Here is a 19,064-nt window from a genome sequence, read left to right as displayed (position 1 = left end):
AAACCTGTCACAGGCGTTCAGCCCTCCTGCGACTACAGAGCCCTCCCCGGTGCAGATTAATTGCTAGGGATGGGATTTAGAAGCTTAGGACAGAGTGCAGGGCTACCCATACTCTGCCCGGCTGGTTCCAGGAAGCTGACAAAGTATGCAAAGCGCTCTCAGCTCCGGAGCCTCCTGCATGCAGCTTGTAGCCACGTCCAAAGCAAGCCTCCGGTTTCCCTTCAGAATGGCTGAACATCCGCAATACACAACACCGTATTAAGTGTATTGCACAACACAGCACTGATAAGCCATGGCAATTTAATAAGCTTAATAATAAGCAAAATAATTTAATAATAACCTAATAGTAAATAAAAGCTTAAAATCAAGTAAAAATCCTTCTGAACTCACAGAAGCTTGAATTAAGCTGCAGGTTTGGTTTTCAAAATATCTCTATGGTTTATGCTTCACATGATGTGTAACAAAATCAGCATTAAGACTCTGCAATCCTATTCCTACTTACTTGGGAGTAAGTCCCATTAAAGTCAGTGGGACTTCTTTTTGGCAAGACCATGCACAGAATTACACTGTAGGATTGTAATCCATTTAGGAGTAAATCTTTGTAACATTTCAATGGATCATCTTTCTGGAGAAACCTGCAGAGTGTTCCAGATGTTTGCAGAAATCCAGTTGTTTCTTTCTGAGGTATCATTGCACCATCATAATGGAAATACAGGATGTTCACTTCATGATTTTAAGCTATGATTTTTTTATCATTATGAAAATTGTAAGAACAGTGATTGGAATGGGGATGCGGTTCAACATAACGGCGTCGTGCTTGCTGAAACTGAGCTTTGAATGAGAACCTGGCCTGCCAGCCCCCGAAAATGGCCCATTGGCACGTTTCATAGATGCCTACAAAGCTTTCTGTCACAGCTAAAGCAGAAAGGTCTTGCCCACAGGGGTTAGATCTCCCACCCAGGCGAAGTGCGTCGTCACTCCTCGCTCCCATCAACCTAAGCAAGCCCTTCACATTGAAACGGGTCTACTTTGCGTAAAGCTCTCACACTGACAGCACTAAACAGTGCTCAGTAGAATTCCCTTTGAAATAGACTGCATGGGATTGCTGTTCCTAATGACTAAAAGTTCAGAAACTGAGATTCAGATGCCCATAATCGCTGGGAGAGATTCAGTGACAGCCTGTGAAGACAACTGTGGGCTTTAATTCTCTGAACGGAGCGTTTAGTCCAGTGGTGTGTGCGCCACTGAAGACATCCAGCAGCAACTCCTGCTGAAAGCCACAGTTCATGGGCAAAGGCCATCAACATGCTACTGGGAGTGAACCCTTTGCAGTGAACGGGATTGCAGCTTGTCCTGCTCATAGGAATGGGCCTGCTTTGTGCAAAACTCTATCCCTGATCACACTGTAATGTTGGATGGGAAGGCAGTATCACATGCACTGCTCTCCCCAACATGAGTAAAATCCATCAGCATGCTGTGCAGAATAAATGGGAGCTCACGACGTGCTGTTCGGTTCAGCATGACTATGTTTGAATAAAACTTACAGCGTTAATGATTAACAGATTGAATGCAGTCAGGAATAGGCTGTCTTGGTGGCCGTCATCCCATGCTCGCTCTTGGCATCTGTGCGTCTGAGCACGGCAACTGTGCATCTGGAATCCAACTCCCCGAACTGAGAGAGAGGTGTCAAGCGATCCTTGTGGGCCAGTATCTGACCAGCTTCTCCAGAGGGTCCAGGGATTCTCTCCAGGGCCTGATTCAACTCCAGCCTCGGTTTGCTTGGCCTCCTCTTTCTCCCAACCGCTCACGGTGGAGAGAAAATGAAGGCCGGCTTATCCTACAGCACCACCTCCTGGCAGGACTCCGTTTCAAGAGGCTCCTCCTAGGCGGGCCTGAATCGCCCTTGCCTCTCTAGACTTCTTTCTGCCTGTCAGCACTGAACGCAGGTGGAATCACGGACTCATCCTCAGTGTCTGTGCAGCGCGCTCTGTGGCTGAGCACCGCACCGGCCCATCTTTTGGAATCGCGGCATGTTCATGACGCGAAGGGCTTGCTCCACACTCGAGTGTGTCCCCACAAAAATCCCTGCGAGTTCCCTCTCTAGATATCTAGTTTCCTGCTAGTTATCTATGTAGATAATCCGGTTTATTATCTGAATAACAGCTTTTATTTCATCACAGGTGATTTAGGGCAGCGTCATATCAGAGTAACCTCCCAAAGGAATGTAAAGGACGTTCTGGTCATGCGACAACAGCAGCTTCGCTTTCAGCTGGACTGTCCGGTAGTTGCATTTGGAATAAATTGCTGCTTTGCTCAGGCTTCTTTCTTTGTCCTGTCACAGACAACTTCTTGCAAAACCACCAGTGGTCAGATGGTGTAAAATGCATGAGAAATGTGCACAAGGAAATGCATAGATTAATTCCTTGTCTGACTTTTTGAAAAAATACAAATGATGATGAAATTAAGATTGGAAGAACAAAAGAAACTGAAAAATTCATCCAGGTCTCCCTAGCCTTGAAGTGACACGTGCACAAAATTCAGACGGGTTACTTCTTGGTGACCAGAGGAACGTCCTGTTCTTCAAAGCAAAACATCACAAAACGTATGCAGGCTTCTGTGATGTTGTGAAAACCAAGCTGTCGTGCAAGCCACGGTGTACACAAGAGGCGGCTTGGGAAAGGGCGGCGGAGAAGGCGCTTTCGGGGCTCGGGGCGGAAAGGGGGCACCTCCTGGGGACAGCGCGGGCGAACCCGAGCCGATCGCGCCGTCTGCCCCTTGCCCTTCGGCGGACCTTTCCGCCTCCTCCCGCCGAAGCTCGAGAACGCGCCTGCTCGGAGCGGGCCCTGCGGGAAGCGCCCCGCGGGCGGGCGGGCGGCCCGGGGGCCGCGCGGGGCGCGAGCGGGTGGCCGGAGACGAGCCGCGGGCGAAGCGGCGGCTCTGCCGGGCTGCTGCGGGGCCCTGGGGCGCCGGGGAGAGGCCGCCCTGGGCGCGGCGGGGCCGGAGCCGGGGCCCCGAGGAGCGAGGGACCGGTCTCGAGGGGCTGCGAGCCGGGGGTGCACGGGCTGGCGCGGAGCCGCTGCCCGGACGGTTCGGGGCTGCACGGCCCGAGCAAGAGCGCTTTGCCCGGGAGGAAGTGGCCGAGGCCGGCCGGCCAGCGCAGCGGGGGCCTGTTGCGCAGGGACGCCCCGCGGGCAACGCCGCGCACGCCCAGCGCAGGCTCGGGCGCTCGAACGGCGCGGCCGCGCTGACCCTCCCCGCGCAGGGCGCCCGCGGGGGTCCGCCTCTCCGTCCTTTCCGCGGCGGGAGCGGAGGCGCAGCGGCTCCTGCGCGGGGGGCACAGCTTGGTCGGCGGAGCCGCGCGGGGAGGCAGCATCCCCGCTCCCGGGCAGGCAGGGCGAGCCCGGCTGGGCAGCCCCCGCAGCCGCTGTTCCCGCCGCATCGCGCCCCGTCCTGCTCCAGGGGGGCGAGAGAAGCCAGGGCGAAGCCACCGCGGCGAGCCCGCCCGTCGCGGCTGCGGAGGCCCTTCGGGCCACCACCCCCCCGGAAGCTGAGGGGCCACGCGGGAGCCCGAGCGCCGGGCGGAGGCTGCCTTGCTCCCCGCAGAGAACGCCAGCGAGGCCCCTTCCTCGGCCGTCCGTTCTCCGCACAGCGGGAAGCGCCCCTGCCGTGCCAGAGGCACGAGGCGGCGAGGCTTAGCTCCCCAGCGGCCCGCAGCTGTTTTCATGGGGGCTGCTGCTTCCCTCACGACCTTACCGAGAGAAAATGCGCTTTCACAGATACTGGGGAAACATACAGGAAGGTATCTGAAATGCTTCAGTTCATCATGTAACTGGAGGCAAATGGACCATAGAAAAAATAACATAGAAACAGAGCGAGTCAGGAGGGGCCTCCCGGGCCATCTAGTCTGACCTCCAGCACCAGCCAGCTCCACTCACGACATGCCCACCATGTGCATGTCCAGCCTGTCCTTGAACACCCTCACCGATGGTGCCTCAACCACCTCCCGGGGAAGCCTATTCCACGCCCTCGGGGTCCTGTCAGGAAGTGCTTCCTGGCACCCAAACAGAACCTGAGTTCCCTGAGCTTTGCTCCGTTGGAGCGCATGCTGTCCTCCTCTGCAGGGGAGAACAGGTCTCTACCCACCTCCGTGTGACACCCCCCACATACATGCATGTCGCCAACAGGTCCCCTCTGAGTCTCCTCTTCTCCAGGCTGAAGAGACCCAGTCCCTCAGTCTCGACTCATACGGCATCCCCTGCAAACCGGCCACCAGCCTTGTGGCCCTTCGCTGCACTGACTCTAACCTGGCTAGATCCTTTCTGTAATGAGGGGCCCAGAACTGAGCACAATACTCCAGTTGCGGGCGCACCAGAGTTGTGTAGAGTGGCAGTAATCTCTCTCTTGATCTAGAAGCCACACTTCTGGCTATGCAACCAAGGGTGGCATTTGCCCTCTTGGCCACTGCATCACACTGCTGGTTCATGTTTAGCCTGCAGTCAACCAGCACCCCGAGGTCCCTTCCACAAGTGCTGCTCTCCAGCCACTTGTCCCCTAACCTGTACTTATGACACCTACTCCTATGCCCCAAGTGCAAGACCTTGCACTTATCCACACTGGACGCCATCCTGTTGTCTCCTGCCCACTTCCATAGTCTGTCCAGTTCCTTTTGGATCTGGAGTACCTGCTCCTCAGTTGTGGCCACTGCCCCAGTTTTAGTATCATCTGTGAATTTGATCAGCAGAGTGTTCACCCGTCATTGATGAAAAGATTAAACAGGATCGGCCCCAGGACAGGTTTTCTCTGAAAAATAAGGTGAGTATGAGTCTTTCTTTCCCCACAAGGTATTGCTGGCCTCACACTGTGTGCGTGTTTACTCAGAACTAAATCCCACTGGCCTCCATGAGGCTTCCCCCTTGTTAGAGACCAAGGAAAGCTGCCTGGGAGACGCTATCCTTGGCGTACCTATTCGCCCAGCCACGCCCGCGTGCTTTGTGTTTATTCAGCCACGCATCCAGATCCCGGATTGCTGCAAGGCAGCCGGCTTTTCCGTCCGTTCAGCCGCACTTGGCGAAGCTCCGCTTTCCCCTTCAGAACGTGCAAGCCGGCCGTAGACAGGACGCGTGTGCGGGGCCGCGGCGCGCAGGGAGAAGGGAGCGGCCGCTGCACTGCACGGCTCCCCCGCAAGGGCCGGGCCGGGCCGGGCCGGGCCGCGCCGCGCCGCGCGCGATGCGGGCCTCCCTTCCACGCAGCCCGGGGGCCCCTGGGGCGCTTCCGGGCATTCGCGGCCAGGAGAAGCGGGAGTCGTGCACGCGGCCCAGGGCGCTTCCCGGAGGGGCCGCGGGGCGCGAACGCAGGGCGGCCATGAGGACGGGGAAGCGCAGCGGCGGGGGGCCTGCCGGTAGCGCGCAGGGCCGCCCGGGCCGGGTGCGCGGCGGCTCCCGGCCTGGCCCCGAGCGAGCGAACCCTCCGCCCGCCCGGCGCGGAGCCAGGAGCGCCGCGTGCCCGCCGGCGTCGCGCTCGAGTGACGCCGTGAAGCCGCGCCCCACTCCTGGAGCGCGCGGCCTGCTGGGACAGCACCCGGGGCCCGGGCGGCGCGCGCGTATGACGCGACGCAGGCGCGCCTCGCTCGTGGGTACGGCGGAGAGCCGGGGCCGCGGGCGGTGGGGTCTCAGTCTCCCCTGCGCGGGTGCCAGGCTTCCTTCGTCGCCCGCGCCGTTCTCCCCGCTGATTCCGCTGCCTTTCCGCGGGGCCCGGCCGTCGGTAGTCACAGCCCACCAAGATGTAAAACCAGGGAAAGGGGTTGCAAGGGTTTAAAACCGCTAAAGCAGAGAGTCGCGAAGGTTGCTCCGCGAGACACGTGGGATGGGTGACCCCCCCCCCAGCCCCCTGGTCAGCCTTTCAAAGGGAAGCACTTGGGGGTGGAGAAGACGCCCCCCCCCCCGGGAGAGGATGGGTGGCTGCTGGAGGAACCTGCTGGTGTGGCACAGCCCTTTCAGTGCTAGTACAAATAAGGAACAGAATGTCTTTTAGCCGCCAATATGGAAACGCTATGCATATTTTAATTGCCCCCCCCTTTTTTATTTTAAAGGCGCAATGGCACCAAGAAGGGAGTGGCAGTGAGCGGTGTGGATCAGCAACCCACTAAGTTTATCTGCTTGTAGTGAACAGGTCACTGTGCGGGAGAAATCTTGAGGTCAAGCACACCTCTGCCCTCCTTCCCAGCAGAAAAGAGTCCACGGAAGGAGGGAAATGCGACTGACATCTGTCTTACGATCCCTGCGAGGGAGCTGGCGTGAGCACTTTGACTGTGGTGGCCGGGATGTGGCCCGTTGGTTCCCAGGACACATGGCCAAAGGTGAGGTGGGATGAAAGGAAGGGGAGAGGCTTGGAGCAGTCTGGGTTCAACCCCCACCCCCCCAAAAAACAAAGGAAGGCCAGGCTTGACCCTGAGAGAATGAATTAACAAGCTGCATTTCCAGCAAAAATTGAGCACTGCTGAGGGCTCAGGGAGCTCTGTGCCTGCAGAATAGGATTGTTCTTGGCAGTGACGATGGCTGCTTTGCACCAGAACCACGTTCACCCCAGGGGTATGAATGATAACTGTGCTGTAACTCTAGTGGGCATGCTTTCCCCCCATATTATAGCTGTCTGTGCCTGACTGTGTTTGCAGGGCTGAAGGACATGAAGAACCGCCTGCGATCGGTGGACTGCCTGTTGGAGGTGCATGATGCTCGCATATCCTTTCTTGAGGGTGGCATGGAAGTGGGCCAGCACGTTCCAAGGAGGCTCTGAGGCCACTTCCACGGCTGGGATCCCCCCAGGGCCTTTTCCCTTGCTGTGCATGTGCCCACTCACACTGGCACATCCACCGTTGCGCACACGCGCTTCCTTCCCCACCCCGTATCCCAGCCGTCTGAATTGTGCTTACTAGAAGAGAATGAATTTAAAAGCTCTCTCTCCTATCCGTGCTCGTGATCCACATGTCTGAGATTTCTAAAGTGGCTCCTTCGGAAGCCAGTGCAGAGCATATTATGAGTACTGCGAGCACACCACAGGGTCTGTCTTCCTCTGTAAAAAAATGGAGTCTGCTTTTTTCAGCACTGTATGGGGGACTGGTTGGCTCAGGAGTCTCCCTCGGTTTTGCTTGTCGTGTTTCCATCTTCAGTTGCAGCCTTCCTGGCTTCAGATGGCTTCAGGCTGCCTACATCTGTTCCCCCAAGCCCAGCCAATGAGTGCCAGGCAGATACTCTCATTCCTGACTTCTTTTGGGCTCCTTAGCATGGGCACATCCCACTGTCAGGCCGGACCCCCCAGCTGCAGGAAGCCCTGGGCATCCGCCCACATTTGTTAGTGCTGAACAAAATGGACCTGGCAGATCTAACACACAAGCAGGTAAGACCCAGGTAGTATCTTCCCCATTAGCCATGTTGAGAGCCTGTAGGTTAATCCAAAGACTGGGAGAAGTTTCAGGAGAGTCCAGGTGGGAATCCGCTGCCTTTCCACTTGCTTTCCATGTAATGGAAAGCAGTTTCTACTCCTCGGCCTGTCTGGAAGCCCTCTTGTTAGAAGCTCATCTGCCTCTTTATAAGTCTCTTGTTAGGTACCGTGTTCTTGTTCTGTTGTCTTAGACAAGTTACTGGGGTCGTTGTTAGTTAAATAGCCTCACATCGATCCTGCAAAGCAAGGGATGTGCGAATACACATTTTCAATTATAAATAATGGAAATTGCCCAGATTTTTCCATGGTTTTTGCTATGTTTTTAGAGAATCCTGGAGCATTTGGAACAGCAAGGTTGTAGACATGTCCTCTTCGCAGAATGCCTGAAAGACGAGAATGTCAAGAAGGTACCACGCTGCTAGTGGAAAATCCTCTTCCTGCAAAGGGACTGGGGCGAGAGGTGGCCTGCAGCGGTTGGCATTCGTAAGCGGGTGGGATAGTGGGATCTGGTCTGAGCAACTTTCCTTATGGAGAAGGCAAGGAGGGCGCAGGAGCCCTTCTCTGTGCCATTCACAGCCACGAGCAGCCAGTAATTGCCCAGCTGAAACGGCCCTTGTAACCCTTTGCAGGTTGTTCCTCTCATCACAGAGCTGATCAAGAGCAGTCCGCGCTATCAGAGGGCTGAGGTCAGTCGCCTTGTGCAGCCACACTTGCGGGAACGACGACATCGCTCGGCATCGCCTTTGCGGCAAAATGGCAACTCGCACGGGCGAGGCGGCTCCCTGCCCACCCCAGGGCAATTGCCCAGGGTCGCTTTGTTCGTATACGAGCCACACAAGTCCCCTTTCCTGCCCCTGGTCTGCCCGGTTGCTGCTATTTATTTGTGCAATGTGGCGATTCAGAACTTTCTGATTGGTTCCAGAATGTGGAGAGCTGCATCATGGTTATCGGTGTGCCAAATGTGGGGAAGTCCTCGCTCATCAATTCAATGCGAAGGCTGCACCTCAGAAAAGGTACAGTCCTGAACAGAGCAATTGATAGGCAAAACGGACTCACTGATTTGCCCAGGAAGGAAATGGCATTGACCCTTGCGGTTACACCTGTAGCTGGACAATGGTGCCATGCCTGTCCAGATGTGTTGATTGAAGGCGGCCTTTTTAGGATTCCGTTGTTAAACATGCAATCTAATACCCAGGGACTTTGCCACCTTGTGATCTGGCACTGTAGGTTCCGGAACCACAGTGTGTCTGCTGCTCTTGGCCCGGAGAATGAATTGCTGAACCATGCAGGCGTCTGTCTGTGTGGGAGGGTGGTCGTGCTGGACCTGAGCCAAGCCAGCCTTGCAGAGTAGCGTAGGAAAGGTGCCAGGCCTCTCTGATTTATAAAAGCCACCCTGTCCTGCTCACTGCGGGAGGCTATGCAAGTGGGGATTTACCAGGCGGAGTCAAGCCAGTCCTTCGGCCAACCCCTCCAATCTGCCACGGGCTTCTGTGCATCTGATTTTAAGCAAAGAGATCCTGGAGTGGCTATGGAAGTGAATTAATAGGCTTGGGCCATCAGCCTCTGCAGCCAGAAAACTGCTGGCGGTAAATGTTGGATGCTTACTGCCCATAGGTATAGGCAGGTGTACCTAAGTCTGATTGATTGGCAGACACAAATGGGCAGGAGTCCCTCCCATGTTTAACTGGAGCAGGAAGGGGAGGGGCTGCGCCTAAACGAACCCATGGCTATGGGATCTTCCCAACAGCAGCCTCCACGCAGTTGCTGAGCCTGTAAGTGTGAGGGACAGAGAACAAGGGAGAGAACAGACACGGTCACCACAGAAAACCGTGCTTTATCCTGACTTCTGTCCTGGCCATAAAGTTCATAAAGGGCCCCTTTCTGTCTGTGGATGGCGGGCAGGGGACTTGCTGAGAGCTTCCTTGCGCATTGTTACGTAACTGCCTGCCTTTCTTTCCCCACTCTCCCTGCTCAAAGGAAAAGCTTCCTTGGTTGGTGCGACACCAGGAATTACCAGAGCTGTTCTCACCAGAATCCAGGTAATTGGTTGGGTCCCGTACAAGACGGGAGATGGTTAGGACCTCCGTGTAAGCAGAAAGGGGTGCTTGGCAAGAGGCGGCATCTTCTTGCCACAAGAGTTGTGCCTTGTCTCTGGGCAGGTGGGCTTCGTGTCTGCAGCATGCCGCTGACTTGCTTGCGTGAGGAATGCTTGAGACCACCTGCCGAATATTGCAAAACTGACCTTGGCCTCCTCCCGTTTCAGGTGTCGGAAAAGCCCCTAATGTTTTTATTGGATACTCCAGGGGTGCTCTCTCCCCAAATTCCAAGTGTCGAGACAGGGCTGAAGCTAGCACTATGCGGTGAGAAGACCACCTGTATAAGCACTCGAGGGCATCGCTTGTGGGGCTTGCGATGGTGTCACATCCCCTTGGCCTTTTAGGAGGCCCACTGCAAAGGTGTCGGGCGGCAACGTGCTGAAGTGCCCTGAATGGCGCTATGTGATCCTTGAGGGTGGCCTTCTCAGCAGGCTTTCCCATAGCGCCCCACCCCCACCCCCGGGAAGCTCCCTCCAGCAGTTTGGGAGACAGAAAATACGGCATCTTTAAACAAGAACTGGCTTTCCCTGGCTTATAATTAAATGAGTAATGCTGCTCCATTTTGTTACTTTTGTTTTGCTCTGTTCTTACTGGCATTAGAGTTGCTTTTAGAATTGTCTTCTAAATATGATTTCAATATTGATATTTTTAGTGTGATTTATACGTAAACTGCTTACCAGTATCGTTCTATGCAATGGCATATAAATGCTACAAATGAATAAATCATAAACTTCCTTGCGTGAGCACAGAATGGCACGAGGCCACATGGGATCTCTCGCCGGAGAAACGGATGGCCCAGCCACCACGCCGGGCCGTTTCACCCCGCAGCCCTGGCTGGCCTTGCAAAAGCGTCTCCTGCTGCCAGTCCCTTGCCTCAGATTCTGCACGCTGTTCTGCATTCTGGACTGTGACGATAGGAAGCTTACTGGAGGAGGGGGTTGATCGCCCAGTGCAGCCTCCGTACTGTTGCAGTCCTCATGATTCCTGGCACTCCCACCCAGATATGTTTTGGGCATGTTGTGTTTTCCCATAATGGGTCTGTGGTTCAGCCCTGGTGATGAAGGTGGCGGGGTGGGGGACGCTGAATCCTGAAATAGCAGAGTTGGAAGGGGCCAGAGGGCCGTCGGGTCCAACCCTCTGCTCAGGGCAGGACTGACTCCCAGTCAAACCGTCCCTCAAAGCTGTCCAGTTGCATCTTGAAGGGCTTCAGGGTGGGAGAGCCCACTGCCCCTGGGTCATTGGTTCCCTTGTCATCCTGCTCTAACAGCCAGAGCCTGGCTTCCTGCAACTTGAGCGCATTAGTCTATGCCCTGCCTTCTGGGGTGATCGAGGAGAGATCTTTGACACAGCCTTTGAAGTCCGTGTAGCGTGCTTTCATGTGCCCCCTCAGCCTTCTCGGGGCCAAGCGTTGCCCTTAGGCCAGTTCCTTCCATCTCTCCGCACAGGGCTCTGTTTTCAGTCCCCGGATCATCCTCCTTGCGCTCCTCTGAACCTTTTCCTGCTTGTCTGCATCCTTTTTAAATGATGGTGTTCTCTCGCCTCTCGTGCTGAGAGCTCTGCTTGACAGTGTTCGGTGGATATAAGCAGGTCCCGTTGGCACTTGAATCCACTAAGTACCTTGTGGGGCAGGAAGGGGATCGTGCTTGCTGCTAATGGCCCGGCTGTGCTTCCCCCAGGAGCGATCCGGGATCACCTGGTAGGCGAGGACGTCATCGCTGATTATCTGCTCTATACGCTGAACCAGCAGCAACAGTTCAGGTGAGATGCTTCAGATCCGGGCTGGGCGAGACGCGGTGCCTTCCAGGCGAAGCCCTCCTGACCCCTAAACGCTCATGCCGTTCATCTGTGCCTGCCATGCAGCTACGTGGAGCACTACGGGCTGGACAGCCCCTGCGACGACGTGGAGAGCGTCCTTAAGAACATCGCGCTGCGTTTGGGCAAGACCAGCCGGTTGAAGATCCTGACTGGCACAGGTGAGCCTGCCACCCGCCCCGCATCCCTGCAGCTTGCCGGGCGGCATTCCATCGGGCTGCTGCTGCCAGGCAGCCCCGTGGGAGAGGACAGAAGAGTTCCTGGGGGCGATGGGATGCGGATGCCAGCGACGAGGGGGAGCGTGCACGAGGAACGCCGGCCGCGGTGCTTCAGTGCCTCCCTTGGGATTCGCCCGTCTGCCGCAGAGGGTGTGGCTCCTCCGGCCGCCCCAGCGCAGGGCTCGGTCCAGCTGAGCCTTTCCCTTCCTCTCTGGCAGGCAACCTGACTGTGACCGCGCCCAACTACAATGCAGCCGCGTTCGACTTCATCCAGACTTTCCGCAAGGGCCTTCTGGGGAAGGTGATGCTTGACCCAGTTCAGTAGGCTTCTGCGTGGTGCTGCCCCGAGGTGGATCCTGGAGCAGGAAAAGCGCAGCTGTCCAGCTGAGCAGGATTGTGGGATGGCACTGCATTCTGCCAGTGTGTTCGGACCAGGTGCAGCTGCTGACAATTTCACTTGCCCTTTTGTGGCCGCAGCTGCCAAACGATCAAGATTCAAAAAATGGCCGGGGAAATTATACACCCAAACTGGCACCTGGCGCTGTTAAGCCTGTGAGTCATTGTTGGCCCCTTTGGTGTTCTGTTACAGCCCTGGACACCTGTTTTAAAAAACCTCACTCCCCTAAATTTGGGGGGTGATGGGAGCTGCATGGGGAGTGTGGTTGCATGCGGGGGGGGGGGTCTGCTGTGTGTCCAGAAAAACAACTATAAGCAGGATCAAAAACCATGTGTCCTAAAATGTACATATTCACCTACCTGAGAAGAATTCCTCCAGGTGGCTTCCAAGAGTGTTACCCCTTCTGGTTTTATCATTGCAGCAGCTCAGTGGTGTAGGAGGTCTTGAACCCCCCCCCCCCCCCCGGAAATAAGCCAGCTCCATGCCCGACTTGCGAGAGGACACGTTGGCGCAACAGCCAAATCACCCGTTAGGCTGCCAAGCGTTTAGCGGCAGCCGCCTACACTGTGCAGCAGGAACTCCTGCAAGGCAGGCCAGTCCACGGGAGCAGGCGCAGAGAGGATGGCGGCGGGTGGGGGTCACGTGTGGAACGCACGGCCTCCATTTTAGGGAGCCAGGGAGCCAGGCGTGGGCTTGAGGGTTGGGCCTGCCAGAGGGCCGAAAAATCTGATGTTCAGCCGTTACATTCAGCACGTGTGCATGCATTATGCCTGCCTGTTTGTTCATGTGTCACATCGACGTTCATTCTGTGTGCGCTGTACACGGATTGTGGAGCTATACTTTCATTACCACATGTCCGGGGGCTTTTGGGCAGTGTGCCAGTGTCCCCTAAGGGCTTCTTCCTCTTGGGGAAAAGGGGCAGAATAGGATGGGGACGATTCCCCCGAAGTGGCTTTCACAGGCCGCCTCCTCCGTGTGGCTCTCACAACCGTCCTGTGTAACAGGTTGGGCTGTCCCTGTGACTGATGCTGAAGCACCCAGTGACTCCCTGGCTGAACAGGGGCTAGGCCACATTTCATGAGTCCGGGTGCAACACTTTTAACACACACCAGTTGTAATTTCTGCATTCTGCAGTAGATGGAAACCACATAGGGATTTTTAACTTCTTAGCAGCATAGAAATAGTAAAACTAAATCTTCATACTTTCCAGTTTCTTGATTAATAAACATCGGAAGTAAGGAATTTCTGAGTGTTAAGTAAATCAATTACTTCTTTTTAAATTCAAGCAATTGTTGCTAAAGTACTGCTGCTCATCTGCATAGAAACAAGTCCCTGTATGTCTGTAGGGCATAGGATTGTGGTGACTGGAAAAAAATCACTAGTTCTTCTTAAATCATTCTAAATATAAGTAGTCCAGCTGCAGTTTTAACTTACCCCTGAGAAACTCCACTGCTAAAATTGAATAAAATGCTTACAAATGGAAAATACTTGCTGACAAGAATTTATTTAATAAAGGGAAGAGGGGAAAGGAAGCAATAGGAACAATTATATATTTAAAGTATTTCTATCCCACTCTTCAGCCAAAAAGTGTTCTGGAACAACTAACATGCAGTCAATAAAACAAGACAATACCCTGCCTGCAGGCTTACAATCTAAAAATAAACAACATGCGAAGGAAAAGAGATAGGAAGAAGGGGGAAATGTTCTTTTCGGCAGGGCTGATGAAATGCCCGTTTCCTCCCTGCCTGTCCCAGGGGCTATTGCTGAATTCCTCCAGGGGGCCCATCCCCTGCCCCTGCTTCTCCTCCCGGGCAGCTGTGCCATTTAGGGTTTTTAAACCGGGGCTGGAGAACTGCACAAGGTCGAGGGAGCCACTTGCATCTCCTTTCACTCTCAACACAAGGATTCAAAAGAATAAATGTAAAGATCCGAGCTTTTTAAAAAATAATTGCAGAGTCCCCAGGAGGGTGCTGCCACCCAGTCACAGGGTGCGTGAGCATGAGGGTCTCGGCCAGACTCGTTCCAGCCTTAGCTGCATGGATGAGTGGCATGTGAGAGCATTTGGCTGCCATTCTCTCCTGCACCATCTGGCCTCCCCGGTGCTTCTGAAACGGCCTCTTTTCCTGCGGTGTTCTCCACCTCTTTCCTCCCAGCCCTTCTGCTCTTCCCAGAAGTGCCCAACAAAAATTCCTCAGGCTCTCCCATGTTAATGCTGCAGGGTCAAAAAACAGTTGTGCTACAGGCATTCTGCGGGAGGGGGATGCCATCCAGTCCCCCATTGCCCCATGCTCGCCTCACAGCGTGAGTAACATGTAGCCTGGCCGTGTGAGGTCCTGTTTCATGAAGGGAACGGGGGGGGGGCGTATGCAGACCCCGCGAGACTCCGTGTTTGGAGTTGCCCGCTCACTAGGTGGCGTTCTTCGAAGCAATGAACTCGCAACAGAGCCTTTTTCCTTTCTCAGCTAGCCTTAAATGAAAGGCACTAGTGTGCCCCTTTGAGAACACAGCTCTGGTGTGCAAGAGCTCTGGGTCAGCGCAGGCTTTCAAAGATTAATGAAGTAGCATTCCTTTCCTCAAGATGAAACGAGCTGGGAGGGAAGCTCATACGGCCCCCAGGCAACTGCTGGGAGGAAAAACAGCGGCCTCTGTGCCCCTGTTGATCTTCCGCGGGCCAGTGTCAAGGGCTTCCCCGGTTGAAGTGCCACTTGAACCTGGCAGATCAGAGAGTTCCCACATTTAGCTGATTTCCCTGATTGTCCATCCAGAAAAATCTCAAGTGTCAGCTTTTCCCAATCTGAGGTGAAGTGGGAGGTTGAGCAAACAGTCCAAGGTGAATCGGAGTCCTATCTAGAGTAAAAAGTGAATCTCAACACCCCAGTGTTCAGGATAAATTATGCAAGTGTTCACAGTATATTTTGTTTGGCAAGCATAGCCGGAGATTGCATAAGGTTGTATCCAATGCTAGTCTAAAAAATCCCATTCATTTCAATGGGCCTACTCATTGGTTACAACCGACTGTAGGACTGTCATTGAATACAACCAATTGTTCGGCAAGTTCTGTTGGTATTAAAATGTCTATTAGATCTCAAAAGTCCTATGGAGTTTTCAAAATTATTTCTGCTTCACACTCAAGAAAAGACAATTATAAATACAACATCAAAAAACATCAAAGGCCTCCCACTTCCCCCAAGTTTTGTCCAGGAGAGATGGACCTGTGAGTACAGAAGAGGTAATTTTGTAATCATGCCTCTCACATGGAAATAAAGCAACCGTAACCCCCGTTAGAAGTACACTGGCCTGTTACTCGGCGTTCCACAGGGTTCTCACGGAATGTAATAAAATCAAGTGTTCACATTTCACAACTTACAAAGTTACTGTAAAAGATACTCTTGGACAAAATAGCCACCCAAATTGGTACAGCACATCTGAGCGGAGTGGACGCGTCCGACAAATCTGGCTATGCATGCACACCCCTTGGGCTAGCTGCCTCGGCCAAAATCCGAAGGCGGCCAAGTTGGTCTGATCGGCGCAAGGCGACTCGGTGCAAGAGCTGGCGTGTCTGCCAAGCACCGGCAAGTGAGGCTGTGGTGGAGAACGTGCTGCTTGGGCAGGGCAGGGCAGGGCCAGCTTCCACTCGACCTGCCACCCCTATTCTGCTGCAGCTCAGGTGGGTCCCTGCGGTGGGACTGTGAGGCCTCAATCCTTAATACACTTCTGTGGAAAAGTGTCTGGCTTTAAATTAGTAAGCTTGTGGTAAGGTCGGAAGATACTAATTGATTAGCATCGAACCTAAAATGCTACTGGATTCATGCTGCACCACCAATGGGAGAAATAGCTGCTTTTGAGTGCGATGCTCTGAGCATGCAAAGCTGCCTTTTGTATTGAAATGGAGCACTGGGTAGTGTTACTTAGACTGAAGTTACTTGGCTAGAAACCTCTGCCAGTCTAACGTTAATTAGCCAGAAACCTCGGCCTAACCTTACTTAGCCAGAAACCGCTTTCAGCGTTCCCAGTGCGAGAGCCATTTCACTGAATACCATGCACTGAAGTCTGACTTTTTATCAGATGCTTCCTGAGTTTTGGCTTTGCATGGATAGCTGCACCAGATTAACGCTGGACCTTCATAAGCACCAAGTTCTCTAAGCCCGCTTCCTTTTCAGTGTAAGGTTAACAAGCAGCCTTCACGACCTCTGCTGAATGAACAATGCGTCTGTCACATTTTTGTAGTGTGCAAGCTCCTGTCAGGAGCACTTGTACACCTGGCAAAGTGTCACTACAGCCAGGAAGCACGAGGCACTTGTCGCTCCTCCTCACAGAACTGTAAACATCGTAGTGTGCATGTGGTAGGTGGTTTGCATACACCTGAAGTTGTCAGGTGCACCGTTTGCTATTTTCTGTTCCCCCCTTTTCTTTCGAGCAGCATCCTCTACCTCTAGCCATTCTGCTCAAGACTTTGCAGCTCAACTCTCCCCTCTAATAGTGATGGAAATGTGCAAGAAAGAAATCGACCATTTCTTTGCAAGGGGAAGAACCCGCTTGCTCTGAGGGACCATATAACTGGGAGGAACAGAATGAATCTGTAACCATGGCAGCTGTTAGCATGAGGGTGGAGTCCCACCAAGGTATTGGGTGACAATACACCTTTCTTCTTCCTTCACAATACTGCACCATCCTTATGATCTCAGGCTAGAATACTGACAAAAATTCTGCCTGAGATGGGAGGAAATGGATTTGAGCACCACAGGGGCTGTTCGGCATGCAGGAATCTAGATAAGCTCGGGTGACGACAGCAGCTAGCATGGCTTTGAACGTTGCGCCGATCTTCAGACCCAACTTCCATGGCATAAGGCTACTGCAGGCACATGTTGCTCTCCAGTGCTTCGGAGAGACTGGGCACCAGAAGAGGGACGGGGTGCTCTGGTCTGATACCTGACAGCACCCAAGACAAAATCCAGATACCCTGATTCTTAGCACACTGCTGCAATTCCAGGATTTATGTAGGAAGGCTCAGTGATTGCACTCAAGCCAGGGAAAGGGGCATCTCAGACCAAATTCCAACCTGTGTGGGGAATGTATGGCCCTCCAGATGTCGCTGGACTACACCCCCCATCATCTCCGGCCACCGGCCGTACTGGATGAAGCTGCTGAGAACTGGAGTCCACCATCTGAAGGGCCGCTTTCCCCACCCACGCTCCAGCAGGACCTCAGGGAAGAGCACGGTGGGGGGAGAAAGACCCGTCTCGGGCGGATGGCCCCCGGCCCGTTGGAGCTGGGGGCCTTCTCAGAGGGAGAAGAACTGGGCCACGCACAGCAGGCACACAGGCAGCCAGACGAAGCGCCTGGGCTGGGCCCCCGACGTCCACGCCCGGTAGTTGTAGCTGCCTCCATCCGTGCCGTTGCCGGACGGCGCCGCCATGTCGTCCGGGTCGCCCTTCCCCGCTGACCGCATCCTGCCGGCAGCCACGGCCGCCGCCGCCCCCGCCGCCGCCCCCCCAGCTGCGGCCGCCGCCACCCGCAGCGCCGTCCCGGACGAGCTGTAGCGGGGCGAGGATTTGGCCCGCCGCGTGGTGCCCCGCGCACTTCCACGCGCCGATCCACGCGCTCCGCCCCGCCCTCCTTTGCCGCTGCTGCTCTCAAAGAAAACGGCCGCCAGCAAGAGAAAAGTCAAGCAGAGCGCTGCGCTCCATTTCATCACCGTCATCGTCACCGGCAAAGTCCATCAAGCCTGCAAGGAGATGGAAACAGACGCATCAGTGCTGCACGGTAACCCTTTCAGCGCAGGAACGTGCCAGCCACCAGGGGGCTCAGTAATTTGGGGTCAAGGCTGAGCACCCCCCAACGTTTGTGCCTTCAAGTGTTAACCTGGAGTTAAGAGGGGATCGCAGCACCTGCTTGGAAATTAGCTGCCATCAAACGGACGATCGATCGCGGCTTCGGGACCGTGCCAAGCGCGAGAACAGCCCTTGTGCGGCCCCACTGTCGAGGATGCAAGATCCTCTTATTCATTCTGAGCTGGCGACTGCTCCTGGCTTGTAACAGGGTGTCTTGATGAAGCATGTGGCCTCCATTTTCTCAACTAATCTCTGCCATGATTTTAAAAATAACCAGGTTTTTAAAGATTCCGATAAATTTTACAGCTGATTTCGACCTACTTCCCAAAACACGAATATCTATTTAAAGGCAGCAGCAAGGGATACCTAGCAAAATTATGAGCATCCTCGGAGAGATGGTTGCAGGCATGATTCTTTGGCTTTTAATATTAACTGTGTTGAAAATTTAAGAACCAGAGGCTAGGAATCAGTTCTAGAAGATCATGGATCACATTTCTTCCCAAACAGAAGGCTTCTCCCTGAAATTCCAGGAAGGCCAGAAAGCAGGATAGCTCCTCTGAGGCTGCTGCTCCTCTTCAGCCAGGATTCCTTCCTTGCAGCGTTTCCCGGGGGAATGAATAGCATGGCAGGGGAAAATCACACCGATTAGGCATTCAGGGCGCACACGCGCCGTTTCCAAGCAGAACCTGGCCACTGGAAGCACCCGGCTGCTCGGGAGGAAGCTGCTGCCCCCGGCACGTCTGGTCCCCGCTCGCTCGGTACAATCCCGCCTCCGCGCGACAGCTGCGGGGCTTCAGGAGCGGAGCGCGGCCTTGGGCGGGCGACGGGACGCGACGCAGCCCGGCAGCGACCCGCAGCGCCCGCTCCGCGCAAGCAGCTCCCCAAGAAACACGGCGAAACTCCCGCCTGCCACGCGGGAGAAGGGCTTGACGCGCGCAAGGGACGTTCCCGCGGGAGAGGCACCGGGGCATCATCCCAGCCTGCGCGAGGAGATGCGCGAAGGTCTCCGCGGGGCCCCGCTCTGCGCGGGCCCGGCGGCCCCCCCCCGGCGCCCCGCAGCCCCGCAAGGGGGGCGCCCCGCGGCTGCCTCGCCGGCTCTGTGCTGGCGGGCGCGGCTTGGCGCCGCGAAGGGCCGGGGACGCCGGGCGGGTCGGATCGGGACGGGGTGGGCGCGGCCCCTACCTGCGCTGCGCACGGAGAGAGGCGCGTCCTCGCGGCGGCTGCTCCCTCGCGGCGGCGCCGGGAAGCCCGGGGGACCCTCGCGCGCCCGGCC

At 55.1% G+C, this 19,064-nt stretch overlaps 2 protein-coding genes across 8 annotated transcripts; one reads left to right on the top strand and one right to left on the bottom strand.

The window, feature by feature from the left end:
- Nucleotides 1-5,657: 5,657 nt before the first annotated feature.
- On the top strand, nt 5,658-13,445 carry MTG1 (mitochondrial ribosome associated GTPase 1). Of its 6 annotated transcripts, none has more exons than XM_044420219.1 (12): nt 5,658-5,781; nt 6,162-6,355; nt 6,671-6,735; nt 7,288-7,392; nt 7,764-7,844; nt 8,067-8,123; nt 8,360-8,450; nt 9,415-9,476; nt 9,701-9,797; nt 11,210-11,291; nt 11,394-11,506; nt 11,782-13,445. In XM_044420219.1, exons 2-12 carry the CDS (start codon nt 6,250-6,252, stop codon nt 11,886-11,888), a joined length of 966 nt encoding a protein of 321 aa, XP_044276154.1. In that variant the 5' UTR covers nt 5,658-5,781; nt 6,162-6,249; the 3' UTR covers nt 11,889-13,445. The 6 variants fall into 6 exon arrangements, with proteins under 6 accessions (XP_044276154.1, XP_044276158.1, XP_044276156.1 ...); XM_044420221.1 differs by having other exon boundaries at nt 5,671-5,781; nt 6,226-6,355; XM_044420218.1 differs by having other exon boundaries at nt 5,671-5,781; nt 6,089-6,355.
- Nucleotides 13,446-19,027, bottom strand: SPRN (shadow of prion protein). 2 transcript variants are annotated; one of them, XM_044420225.1, is made up of 2 exons: nt 18,974-19,027; nt 13,446-17,685 (listed from the first exon to the last, which is right to left on the bottom strand). In XM_044420225.1, exon 2 carries the CDS (start codon nt 17,659-17,661, stop codon nt 17,242-17,244), a length of 420 nt encoding a protein of 139 aa, XP_044276160.1. In that variant the 5' UTR covers nt 17,662-17,685; nt 18,974-19,027; the 3' UTR covers nt 13,446-17,241. The 2 variants fall into 2 exon arrangements, with proteins under 2 accessions (XP_044276160.1, XP_044276159.1); XM_044420224.1 differs by lacking the exon at nt 18,974-19,027 and adding an exon at nt 18,158-18,218.
- Between the last annotated feature and the right edge of the window lie 37 nt (nt 19,028-19,064).

Source organism: Varanus komodoensis, unplaced genomic scaffold (genome assembly GCF_004798865.1).
Source record: "Varanus komodoensis strain SLA01 unplaced genomic scaffold, ASM479886v1 scaffold11, whole genome shotgun sequence".
Taxonomy (NCBI): Eukaryota; Metazoa; Chordata; class Lepidosauria; order Squamata; family Varanidae; genus Varanus; species Varanus komodoensis.
This window is presented reverse-complemented; position numbering and strand designations above follow the sequence as displayed.

What these genes read in the sequence shown, in the direction of transcription:
- MTG1 (XM_044420219.1), top strand. Translation starts at nt 6,250, where the DNA reads ATGCGACTGACATCTGTCTTACGATCCCTGCGAGGGAGCTGGCGTGAG. An exon ending in CAGATCTAACACACAAGCAG is followed by an intron (nt 7,393 to 7,763) that starts GTAAGACCCAGG and finishes CTATGTTTTTAG; the next exon opens with AGAATCCTGGAGCATTTGGA. An exon ending in CGCGCTATCAGAGGGCTGAG is followed by an intron (nt 8,124 to 8,359) that starts GTCAGTCGCCTT and finishes GATTGGTTCCAG; the next exon opens with AATGTGGAGAGCTGCATCAT.
- SPRN (XM_044420225.1), bottom strand. Translation starts at nt 17,661, where the DNA reads ATGACGGTGATGAAATGGAGCGCAGCGCTCTGCTTGACTTTTCTCTTG.